General features: G+C 34.8%; 1 protein-coding gene across 5 annotated transcripts in view; it reads right to left on the bottom strand.

The window, feature by feature from the left end:
- BEND5 (BEN domain containing 5) overlaps positions 1 to 12985 on the bottom strand; it is a 1441067-nt gene that overhangs the window by 710329 nt on the left and 717753 nt on the right. For all 5 annotated transcript variants that reach the window (XM_077991613.1, XM_015139247.3, XM_077991622.1 and 2 more), the window contains exon 4: positions 8052 to 8146. In XM_077991613.1, the coding sequence (XP_077847739.1) occupies positions 8052 to 8146 (95 nt within the window). The remainder of the gene's footprint in view (positions 1 to 8051; positions 8147 to 12985) is intronic.

The following is a 12985-nucleotide window of genomic DNA, read 5'->3' as shown; positions in this document are numbered from 1 at the left end:
TTTGCTTCAATATAAGGCATATTTAGAAAACACAGAAAAAAGGTCTATAGTATTTACCTACATTTGTATTCTTTTTGTTGTTGCTTCTTCCTGATATACCAAGAGTCCTTTTAAAATTTTCTTTCTGTTTGAAGAGCTTCCTTTATCCATTCTTTTAGAATAAGTCTGCTGGCAACAAATATCTTTAGTTTTATTTTATCTAGAATGCCTTGATCTCTCCTACATTCTTAATGGATATTTTTGCTACATAAAAGGGTCCGGGTTGACCTTCTTTTCTTTTAGCATTTGAAAAACATTGTGCCACTTTACTCAGGCTTCAATAGTTTCTGATGTGAAGTCTGCTGTATTTCAGTTTTTTCCTATTGATAAGGTATCATTTTTATCTTATCATTTTCAAGATTCTTTCTTTGTCTTTAATTTTCACACATTTAATTATGACATTTCTTGGCATGGATTTTCTGTTTGAGGTTTGCCTGGTTTCTCAAATTTGTAGGTTTATGTGTTTTGCAAAATTTGGGATGATTTCATCCATTTTAAACATATATTTTTAGTCTCACTCTCTCCTATCTTTCTGAAATTCCAATGGCATGAATGCTATAATCTTTTGTTAGCGTCCCATAGGTCTCTAAGGCTCTGTTCATTTTTCTTTTAAGACTGTTCTTTTCATTTTTGTTTACAGTGGGTAACTTCTATTGTTCCATATTCAAGTTCGCTTATTCTCTTCTCTGTCTTCTGTACTTGGCTATTGAGCCCATCCTTAAGTGGGTGGTGGAAAGTCACATTCCCCATGTGATCTGACACCATGAAGAGGAAGAAGGGAATTTCATTCACCCAGCAGAATGAAAGTCCTGTTTATTTTTTTCTGACACCACCTACTGGGGAGTGGGATGGTGGCAAAGACAAAAGTCTATGCTCCCCACTAGCCCTTTGTTGGTGAAAGTAGAAATGTGGATGCAGTTTCTTTTTTTTCCCCATTGTGTTTGGCTGGAGTAGGTGATCACTGTCTCACAATAATCTCTCATGCTAGACTGCCCTTTTTCTGGTCCTTTATTTAGTATGAAAATATTTTGGGGAGCACCTTTTATTTTTCTGTACCTGTAGCATTTCCAGGTTGCCAGCTTCTCCAGCAACTATTCTGGCATACATGTGGCAAAAAGGAAACCCACAGAAGTCACACAATACCATTTCTTAGGTCCTAAGGAACCTAAGTAGTCTGCCCTCTTCTCTCCACCTTTCAGAGTTTTCTATGTTTGTTTCATAAATGCTGTGCATAGTTTTAGCTGCACTCTAGAAATAGAGGGAAGTGTGTCTACTCCATCATGTCCCAGAACCAGAACGTAATATTTTACCTTTTCTTAATTGCAGAAATATGCATTTTTGAAAATTTGATTTTATGGCATTACATTAATGCCAATATTCTTAAGATACAAAATTTAAATGAAACAACCACAAAGATCATTTTATAGCTCTTAAAGTAACCATTTTTTTCAATGCCAATTTTTAATGCTGTCCAAATTACAATAAAACTGATGCAGTGATAGACCAATAGCAACATTTTAAATTAGTACAACATTTTTGGAAAACATGTATAACAGGAGTTTACAGACATTAACCTTACAGTCTATCTCTTAGAAGCTGCTTGTAAAAAAAATTTTAAAAACCTAAAACCTATGTGGTATTTATTATCTATTATACTTTAGAAAAATATGGAAAATCTAAATACCCAGCAATAGGAATATGATACAGGAAATCATGATACATTAAAAAAGTAGAAATAATTATTCAAACATGGTGTGATTAACACTTAGAGAAAAATATTAAAATTTTTTTTGATACAATGTCAAATGAAAAGATCAACATACAAATGAGTATATACATTTAGTTATTTCTGTGTTAAATGTGTGTAAGAAAAAAACTAAAAAGGAAAATGTAAAATTAAAAATAGTCATTAGGTTTAGTGGAAGATACTGAATTAATTAATTTATAAATAGATATTTATTGAATACCTGTTATGTACCAGGCATAGTTCTAGATGCCAGAAATATAGAAGTGTATACAAATGACAAAAATCCTTACCCCTATGGTGCTTACTTTGCAATAGAGGGAGAGCCAGGTAATAAAATAAATAATACATTATAGTTTGTTGGATGTTAATAAGTGCAATGTAAAAAATAAGAGAGAAAAAGAGAATAGGTATGTGTGGAACAGAGGGTGTAATTTAATTTTAAATGTATGACTTTTTTAGCTGTGAGAAAAAATTAAGTATGACTTTGTTTTACAAAATATTAATTTATAAATTTATAATTTCTCAAGTGAAATATACATTTTTGTTTTTAATAATAGAGTAAAGCCCCCATTATTTCAGAAAAGACACCGTTAATTTCAAAATTTTAAAATTTTGACAGGAGCAAGGCTAAACATTACTACATTAAGACTTATAGAAAGTATGAATCTATTGCTATGTGTATATATCTCTATCACTGCATTTCATTCAAAGAATGTTAAAATTATGTTTACTTGCTGTCTATGCCATAAGCCTATATCTTTTTCACTTAATTTTGTAGCCAAATGTTTGAGAGAGCTGTCCATATTTATTGTCTCCATTTCTTCATACATTCTCCATCCTCCAACTCACTCCTTCATCCACACGCCCTGGCTTGAACTCCTACCACCCACCAGATCACTAAAAGTGCACTCACCAAAGCCTCTCAAGACCTCCATGTCACTACATGCTTTAATTATCTTTGACCTAGGTAGTAGTTGGCAATATTAGTCCCTCCACCCTGTTAAATATGACTTTGCTCTTTGGCTTCCTGACACTACATTTTCTTTTTTTCCTATCTCTGTGGTTAGTCCCTCTCATCCTCCTTTGTGGGTCTCTTATCCTCTACCTAGCCTTTAAATGTAGAGATTTCTCAGAGCCATATCCTAATCTCTCTTCACATGGCCTCGCTGAGAAATCACATCTTCTCCTACCATTCTGGTTATCACCTGTAGACAGATGACACCTTAATCTGTACTTCCATATTCCTCTCTTGAGTCTCTTACCAACATACCGTTCTGCCTACCTGACATCTCTGCTTAGATGTTTTCCAGGCACTTCTAGCTTAATGTTTCCCAGGCTAAACTCATCATCTCCCCTATCCAGCCAAATCTGCCTAAACTGTTTCTCCTCCTGTGGTCCCTACCTTCAGTAAATGATATCATCCCTTCTGTTGCTCATGCCAGAAAATCTGGGAACCATCCAGGACTCCTCCCTCTCTTTTACTCTCCACATCTAGTCAACCACAAACTTAAATTGATTCAATCTTCCATTATCCCTGAAAACCATCCACTGTTTTATCACTACTGTTACCACCCCAATCCATCATTAGCTGTAGCCTAAGGTATATTGCAAAAACACCCAAATACTTTTCATCCTCTCCAAAATATTCCCCATTCAGCAAGACTGATCTTTCTTAACTGCCAATCTGATCATGTCCTGCCCCCATTTAATCCTTTTAATTTATTTCCATTGTCATTATAATCAAGTCCTACTCTTTAGCTTGATTTTATAAGGCTCACCTCAATCATCTCTCCAATCACTTTCTCCTCAGAATGTAATGCTTCAGTAATGTTGGCCTTTTCTCATCAAAGATAAAATGTCCTCTCTCACTTTTTTGGCCTCCAAACACATTCTGTTTCAGCTCTCAGTATAGACAATACTTCCTAAGGAAGGTCCCTTATCATTGGTGTATATGAAGTCTTAAATGCTATGTAGCATTTAAATTATAACTGTTACTACGAAGTTCTCATTAAAACAGTTATCTACTAGAGTTACATATTTAATGTTTAGCATAGTAGACTATATGCTACGAGACAATGAAACATCTCTCTTGTCACTGCTATGTTTTAATGCCTTGCATAGTTCCTGGTTCATTTTAACCACTCAGTAAGCATTTATTGATAAGCAGGAGGGAAGGAAGAGAGGAGGGAGAAAAAGAACAAATAATAGTCAGTCTTGGGTGAATTACTAGAAAGGAAAAAACCAGGAAATTTGTTTAATAACATGCTTCAGACTTTAAAAAGTATTTACACATTCATTTCACATTTGTTTCTTATAACAACACTGGGAGGAAGTATTATTATGTACTTTTTACAGCGAGAAAGCGGGCTAATGAAAGAGGTAGTATGTCTCATCATGTTTTTTCTTCCACCTGAAATCTCATTTCCTTAATTTTATCCACTTTCCATTCCTTGAGATATAGCTGAAATATCACCTGCTCCTTAGCATGTCTCCTTTTCTCGTCACGGCATTAATAGTATAATTTTCTTCATCTTCTGTAATCCCACTGCATGCTTTATGTGCTAATGATTCTTAGCACAATGTTCTCTACATTGTACCTATTTTTGTGTTTCATTTCAACCTCTAAAAAAGTAAAATCTTTAAAGAAAGAATTCTAATCATCCTGATATTAATCACCACAGGATCTAGCACAGAGTAGATGATCAATAAAAATATGTTAAATGGAGGCCATCTCTAAGATCTAGTCCAATCTTTTCGATCTACTATAATGAAAAAGCCAATTTAGTAAGTTATTTCAGATTATCCAAAGGCCACACAATAGCATGCTACTCCTTGCTTCTTTTTGTCTCCTTCTTCCAACATCTCCATGCATGGAATATGAGAGGAACAGTAAACTTGGACTTATGTGGTTTCTAGCTGGTGCTGACACTTACTAGTTACATAAATACTCCCAGCCTCAGTTTCTGCAGAGGTGAAGATACAGTTCCCAGTTGTCTCGCAATGCCAGTTCCTAGCAGTGTCTACCACATAGCAATGAACACTCTTAAGAAATATTAATGATTTATGAGTCTTGGACACTGTTAAGAAATATTAATAAGTTATGACCATCAGAAACCTGATGCTACAGAGCCCTAACCACAATCCTTAAGAAGTCTAATATGTAAATAAAATAGCAGTGAACTAAAACAGGCAGAAAACTTCTGAATCTTCCAGCTTCTCCAGTGAAGATGAAGCTCTTCACTGGAGCTTCATCTTTAGCTCCAATGAAGCTAGAATGAAATTCAGCTTCATTCTAGAAGCTGAATCTTCCAGCTGCTAGATGTCTCCTCAAGGCAGAACAGCCTTGAGTGGCCACACATTTATATAATGGTTTGCCAGTTGTATCTCATGTTGATTGGCTTTCTATAACTAATTAACTACCGGTCTATGCTAAGACTTGAAGGCCTTGGTACCTGTTACAGCCCCTTATAAGAGGTGAAGAAGAATGTCTGTTCACCCTGAAAAGGTGAAAAAAGGGTGTTTTCCATATATATATGTAAATACACATATATATACACACATACATACATACATACATGTATGTATAAATATATACACACACACATACATATGTGTATATTCCAAATTTTATATATATAATATCCAGGAAATTTCAGATTTCTAGTGTTTATTCTGAAGTAGGAATTTTTCCATGACTTATTTGGAATATCAAAGGAGGTAATACCCAAGGAAAGTATTACAAACTTTTTTTGTTATAGTGTTTGCCTTGGTTTTGGGAAAGCTAGAATTAGAAAGACACTGGAGAAGATACTATAAATTTGAGATCTACAAGGTATTTTTCAGGTTTGAGTTAGGCCATTGCTGAGATTCCTAAATTAGGATAGACTCCTTGGAGCCAACAAAATCTAATATTCTGAGAGCCCATAGCCACTTCCTTATCAAACCCTGGGAATATTTATGATAATGGCTGCTGGGAGATAGGTTCAGGTGTAGGTAACCGACTCAAAGCATAAAAGAAACTCCTAGACACAGAGCACCAAGGTGGAAGAAAGAAAGGATGTTCAAAGGATGTAGCAAGGAGAATAACAATTATGATTTATACAGATTAGTTAATAAAAATTCTTAAACATAAAATTCCCTTTTGGAACAGATCTTTTATAGCATATTCATCCTGTATCCCAATATCTAGAACAGTGCATAGCACATGAAGGTGCTCAATGAAGTCCTATGAAGTTAAAAAAAAATCTAAACATCTGGCTTGAGGACAGGAAACTCTGAAGCAATGTAAGTTGCTTTGTATCCAAGTTCTGGGGATGGCAACGTAAAAAATAGGAGATATTACATATACAAACAATGTGATGTGTTATGGTACCTTATGCCTAAGTGGCTTAATAAACTACAACAAACTCAATTCTGAAACTTTAGGCTTGTTCAGACCATTAGAGGAGTCCAATGACTGGACAATGGCTGCTGCTGAGTGCCTGCCAATATTGCGTAAGAGCACCAACTTAATTCTAAAGCATCATAATCCAAATGCAAGGACCCATTATTTCAAAATCTTGTCAAGAGCCCTAGCAGAGAAGACACAACACAGTTCATGAGAAAAAAGAAGCAAAGTGAAATAATTAAGGCTTATGCATCTTCAAAAGCACAAAAATGAACTCCAGAACTTAACACTTGGAAAAAATGGATGGTGATTATTGTTGCTGTAGAAGATCCCAACACAGAATACGGAAAAAGATATACAATGTCATTTTGAAGGCCTTCATGAGCAAATCAACAGTGATGTCCTTTTACTTGCAAGGTTTAAAGTAATCATCTATATATATGCCTATTAAAAGAGAAATGATTTCTATTATTATCTACTTGGGCTGGAACCAGAGACTCAAAGCAAAGGCCTATCCCTTGCCCAGAAAGACTGAGAGAAGGAGCAGCAGATTAGTTGATTTGACACAGGAAAGCAAAAAATCATGCCCAAGGAGATATTTTTACCTTTCATAAACAGTTTTTATTGTTGTCATCAAATGCCTCTACTTTTATAAACCTGAGCTTCTCAGCCCAACATTTATAGAAAATTGCCAAGTATCATTTGGAGGTAAAAGCACAATTCAGTATTTATGAATTGCTAGTTTTCTATAAATATAGACATTTGGAGACTATCTTCTCACTAGTTATTAATATTTGAACAGAGATCAAAGCTATAACAATATTAACAATTCCTTGCATTTGTATAGGGTTTTATATAATACTATTAATGATAGATGCCATTTGTTGAGCACTTAGTAAGTGCCAGGCACTTTGCATGTAAATTCTCATAACAAATTCAGTTCATTTTAACAGGCATTCACTTAACACCTACTGTGTGATAGATGAATAGATTAATAATACTAGGTTTTTGTCTTTGAAGTCTTTCATCTTGTTGTACTCAATCAATGTTTGTTGAATGAATAAATGAATGAATGAATTGGTTGAAAAGGTATTATGGGGTAACATAAATAACACAGGGCACTCTCTTACTCTTTATGGTCTTAATAAAGTACTTAACTTTTCCTTGCCTCAATTTTTTCATCTGTAATATACGGATATTTAAAAGTTCCATTGCAAAAATGTGGAAATAGTAACAACAAATATAAAGCATCTGACCCAGATGGCTTTGTAGTAAGTGGGGTAGTTATCATTACTAGTATTATTAATATTATTACTATTATTATTACAATTATTAACCAATCCTATCCGACTCCCCTCCTCCTCACTATAGCAATGGTACAAATAGAACTTTAAAATACACACACACAAAACACAAAAACCATGCAAAGCAAGAGAAAGCTACTGAACTGTAGTTCCTAATGTCCTCCTAGGTTATTATACATAATCTATGCTTAGGCTAGGAAAAGAAAAGAACCAACTTTATTTATGTTTCCAAAGATACCAAGATAAAAGCCAAACAGGACAGGAAGCTTACCAAATAACTGACTGTCTTTTCTCATAGTTGAATGCTGATCATTTCAAGCATAGGACCATATTTCCAACATTCTCAAGAACAGTACCCAAAGAATGGCCATACAGAAACCCATCCTCATTCTTCTCAGTGACAGTAAGTCTGATCCCCCGCTGTACAGCAGATAAACTTGAGCTCTGGGTAAAATTTTCTTTTTTAAAAGAATTATTTTTATTTTTTGGGGGGTCCATTAGTAGGTGCGTATACATATGGGGTCTGGGACCAATTTTCTAACCAGGAAGGAGTCTCATTCTGTAGATCACTTACCATTTTGGTCTGCTGGTAGATTTCACCATAGGGGCCATCCCATCTCTATAGAGACTCTTGGTTTTACTGAAGTTAACAATGTTGAAAATGACCCTCTGAAAAAGAAAGAGGGAGAAGTTCATCTTAAGACTATGCAATACAAATTGCAACTTCCTGATAATTAAGACAGGAAAGAAGAAACAGGGTTAAAGGCAGCCATATGGACTAGCAGCCAACTGTATAGTGAGAATACACAGTGATCATGAGAATGTAATGTGTTTGTGCCAGCTGAGCATAGTAATTATGCATTAGCTCTGGAACCTGGAAACTTGAATTTTAGTACCAACTCTACTGCTTTTGAGTTGTGTGGCCTTGCCAAGCTACTAAACATCTGTTTCAGTATCCTGATCTGAAAAATGGGAATAATAACAGTACCTACTTCGTAAGACTCTGATGAGAATTAAATTAATATATGTACAGTATTTGGAACCATACTTGGTACATAATGAATGTCATATAAGTTTTAGTTACTATTAACTGTACCCTTTCTCTTGACTGACCTAGAATTTACATAGAAATAAATCATATTATCATCGGGGTAAGAGTAGTACATTTAAAGTTCAAAAACACTAAAAATAGTAACTAAGAACAAAATTGCAATTAAAAAATTCTACAACTACTTGAAACCCCTTTGACTAGAACTGGAGGATATATATCCTCTTCTGTACCCTCTTTGTTATTTTCTTCTAGGGGTCGGGGTACTAGGCTCAACTCTAATCTTAGCATACATTTATAGCACCATAGGTACTTGGGTAAATCTCTCCCCATCTCTGGGTCTTATCTTTAAAATGAGTGATTATGACATTCTAGATGCCTTTCCAAGAGGATAGTATAATTTTAAAAGATTGGATCTTTGTTTTAGCAAACAACTTTGTGGTAAGAGGGGAGGGAAGATTGTGAAAGAGAAGAGAAATGTGATAAAGACACTTGAAACCACTGAAATAGTCCAAAGGAGAGATGATGAGAGCTACAGGTAGAGCAGCCAGAATACCTCGAGAGAAGAAAAGATTTCAAGAGGTTACCACAGGCTAGCCTTTCTATCCAGGGACAGTGAAAAAACCATAAACATAAAAATTCATGTATCATTTTATTCAACAAATATTTATTGTGTGAGGTATTATATAGTATCAAGTGACAGTAATTTTATATACTTTTTAAACATTGGAAATATTCTCCTATAACCATAAAAAATAAATATGAACATCTTCATTTAATAAATGTAGAAACTATGGCTCAGAGAAGTTACCTAACTTGATTGAATTCATACTAGTAGATGAAAGAATTGATATTTGAATTCAGGGGATAAACTGATAAGATGTCTATGATTTTTACTCTTGAGTTAATCACTAAGATTCCAAAATTCCATAAACCTAAACAAGTCTATTTTCCAGGGGCAAAAAATAAATTTAATGGTAATTATTCAAGTCTTTAAAATTTTGTTTTGTTAAAAAAAAGAAAATCAAAACTATTTCCTCTGACCTCATGTTTAGGACTATAATAAAATGCTTTGTCCCATGAAATAAGCTTTGAGGGATAACTTGTATTTTCCTTTCTCCCAGAGACCCAGCCATTTACCCCATCTCTAGGCATTTTGGTTTCAGGCCTCTCTTCTGTCATTAAATTAAGTCATCGAGAATGTCCAAGGCTGTTCCATTATTAATGACCTAGACCTGCCTTTTGTCAATTCAATTACTTCACTCAGGGTCTTGGCTAGTATCTGATTTAAGAAAATCAATATTAAGGGGACAAATGGCCTTTGAACCTCAGAGGGCATAACCCCTCCCCTGCCCCCCGCTTCTTTTTTCTGAGATTCCAGTTATCAGATCCATTTCCAGTGAACCTGGAAGCCATACTGCACTTTCAGGATCTAGATTATTGATAAATACAGAGAGAAAGCTAATAAAGCAATGATGTAAACATGTGAAGCTGGAATAAAGAAATGAGAAAGTGAAACATACACTGATCATTAACATCCTACTGTGTGCCTAGGAAATTTCCCAGGTATTTTAAATATGCTATATTATTTTCTTAATCCATTTATAAATAAAAGTTGTTTATTTTAGCCCAGTTTTAGATGTGAGAAAATTGACACTTAAACAAAGTGGCTTGTCCTCCAAAAATTCCCAACCTATTGGTAGAGCTAGGACTTAAATCTTAGGTGTTTTGACCATAAAGATCATACCTTGTCTATAATATTACATGGAAACAGTAACATCATTTCTTACCATTCCCTGTTCAAGTATTTTTTATGTTTTCCAGCCATTTAGCAACATCGCTTGTGGTAGAGAGATTCAAAAGTATATGAAAGCAGACAGTACAGGAAACACTGAATTTCCATATTTTATACTTAATCATTAGTTTTTACTCAAAATGAATAAGAAGACGTGGCATCCATAAGATAATGGTAACCACAACAATAATAATAACAATTTCTGAGCACACACTATGTACCATAATCTGAGTTAAGCACTTCATTCACATTAGAACAATGTTTTATATATTAGAATAACCTAGTTGTAACCTAGAATCACTCGTATAGGTTTTAAAATAACAGATGCTTGGGCCCCACCCCAGAGAGTGATATTTGATGCATTATCTCATTTGTTTTGAGGATAATGAACTTTTTGAGACAGGAACTATTTGTCACCACTTATTTACAGATGAGGGAGTGGTAATGTGATTAAGCAAACTAAAACCATATAACTAATAAGTAGCAGAGCTAGTATTTAAACCAAGTCTGTTGCCTCAGAAGAATAAGATTACAGACTTTTTAGCCAGATACACTTGGGATTGAATCCCAGTTTCACGTTCTGTGAGTTTAGGAAAGGTAATTCTTCTTCTTTTTTTTTTTTTTTTTGGACATTGATTGTTTACATCCAAGATCGAGATGGTGACAGTATCCTACCACAGTTGTTTTAAGAATCTATAAGATTATATAAGTAAATCACCTGGCATATTGTATCTAGATCTAAACAGTTGTTCAGTATTTATTGAGCCTTTCCCTTCTCATCAATAAAGCCAGATCTTTGGGTACGTTACAATGTCTATCTTTCTTTAGATTAAAATTTTAACCTGAGCTTCTTGTTTCAGTAATATGGTGCTCTATCAGAGCTCTGCAAATAGTGACCACAGTACACTGTTAGTCTAAGAGTAGGTATAACCTTCAAGGCAGTCATATGTGAGGAATGGAGTACAGCCCATCCTGACCAAGGGGCTTATGGTGCTACTGAAAATGTGCAAGTTCCATTTCAGGTATAGGCCAAAGAGTGGTCCAATGTGGGTAAAGGTATCATGAACAGCCTGCGTGCAGTCCTAAAGGGAGGCCATGATTCTCTGTCTTGTCATATATGCAATACTTTTGTCAAATCATAACTAAATTTCCCATTTAATATTGTTCACGTTAGTTGCAGGGACTATTCTAATGGGATTACAACAAGCTAAAAAAATGCACAGCAATAAAACTATGAACAAAATGAAGAGACAACCTCCAGAATGGGAGAAAATATCTGTAGACTATCCATCCTACAAGGGATTAATAAACTGAATATATAAGGAACTCAAACAACTCGATAGCAAACAAAAAAAATTAAAAATGGGAAAAAGACATGAATAGACATTTCTCAAAAGAAGACATACAAATGGACAGTAGGTATATGAAAAAATTATCAACATCATTAATCATCAAAAAATGCAAATCAAAACCACAATGAGATATCATCTCACCACAATTAGAATGGCTATTACCAAAAAGACAAAAAATAAAATACGTTGGTGAGGATGTATAAAAAAAGGAACACTCATATATTGTTGGTAAGAATGGAAAGTAGTACAGGCATTACAGAACACTGTATGCAAGTTCCTCAAAATACTAAAAAAAGAACTGCCATGTGATCTAGAAATCCCACCACTGGGCATATATCCAAAGGAAAGGAAATCAGTACATCAAAGAGGTATCTGCAGTCCCATATTTATTGCAACATTATTTACAATAGTCAAGATATGAAATCAACCTAAGTGTGGATCAATGGATGAATGGATAAAAAATGGAACATTATTCAAAAATACATATATAATAAAATGTTATTCAGAAAAGGAATTAAATCCTGTCATTTGCAGCAACGTGAATGAAACTGGAGGTTACAACATTAAGTGAAACAATCCGGGCATAGAAAGACAAATATTGCATATTTTCACTTAGATGTGGGAGCTAAAAAAGTAGATTTCATAGAGAATAGAATGCTGATTACCAGAGGCTGGTAAAGAAGTTGGAGGATTAAGAGAAGTTAATTAATGGGTACAAAAATACAGATGGATAGAAGGAATAAGTTTTAGTATTTGATAGTACAGTAGGAAAATTATAGTTAATGACAATTTGTTATATATTTTAAAATAGCTAGAATAGAATTACAATGTTCCTAACACAGCGAAAAGATAAATGTTTGAGGGAGAGGGCAAGATGGCCGACTAGACTCAAAGAAGTGGAATGGCTCCCATGGAGGGACTAAGATGACTGGTAGGCTTTAAACAGATCTTCAGAGGGGGCACTGAGAGTGGATGGAGGAAAGACACAGAAGCTGGGCTGAAGGGGGAAAGAGCTGGGAACCCTGAGCAGGTTACCACACACAAGAACTAATTTTTTTTTTTTTTTTTTTTTTTTTTTTTTGAGATGAAGTCTCATTCTGTTGCCAGACTGGAGAGCAGTGGCACAATCTCAGCTCACTGCAACCTCCACCTCCCGGGTTCAAGCAATTCTCCTGCCTCAGCCTCCTGAGTAGCTGGGACTACAGGTGTGTGCCACTACACTTCGCTAATGTTTGTATTTTTAGTAGAGACAAGGTTTCATCATGTTGGCCAGGATGGTCTTGATCTTTTGACCTCATGATCTGCCCACACTG

Source organism: Macaca mulatta, chromosome 1 (genome assembly GCF_049350105.2).
Source record: "Macaca mulatta isolate MMU2019108-1 chromosome 1, T2T-MMU8v2.0, whole genome shotgun sequence".
NCBI classification, from domain to species: domain Eukaryota; kingdom Metazoa; phylum Chordata; class Mammalia; order Primates; family Cercopithecidae; genus Macaca; species Macaca mulatta.
The sequence above is the reverse complement of the archived record's forward strand: the minus strand, read 5'-3'. Positions and strand labels throughout refer to the sequence as shown.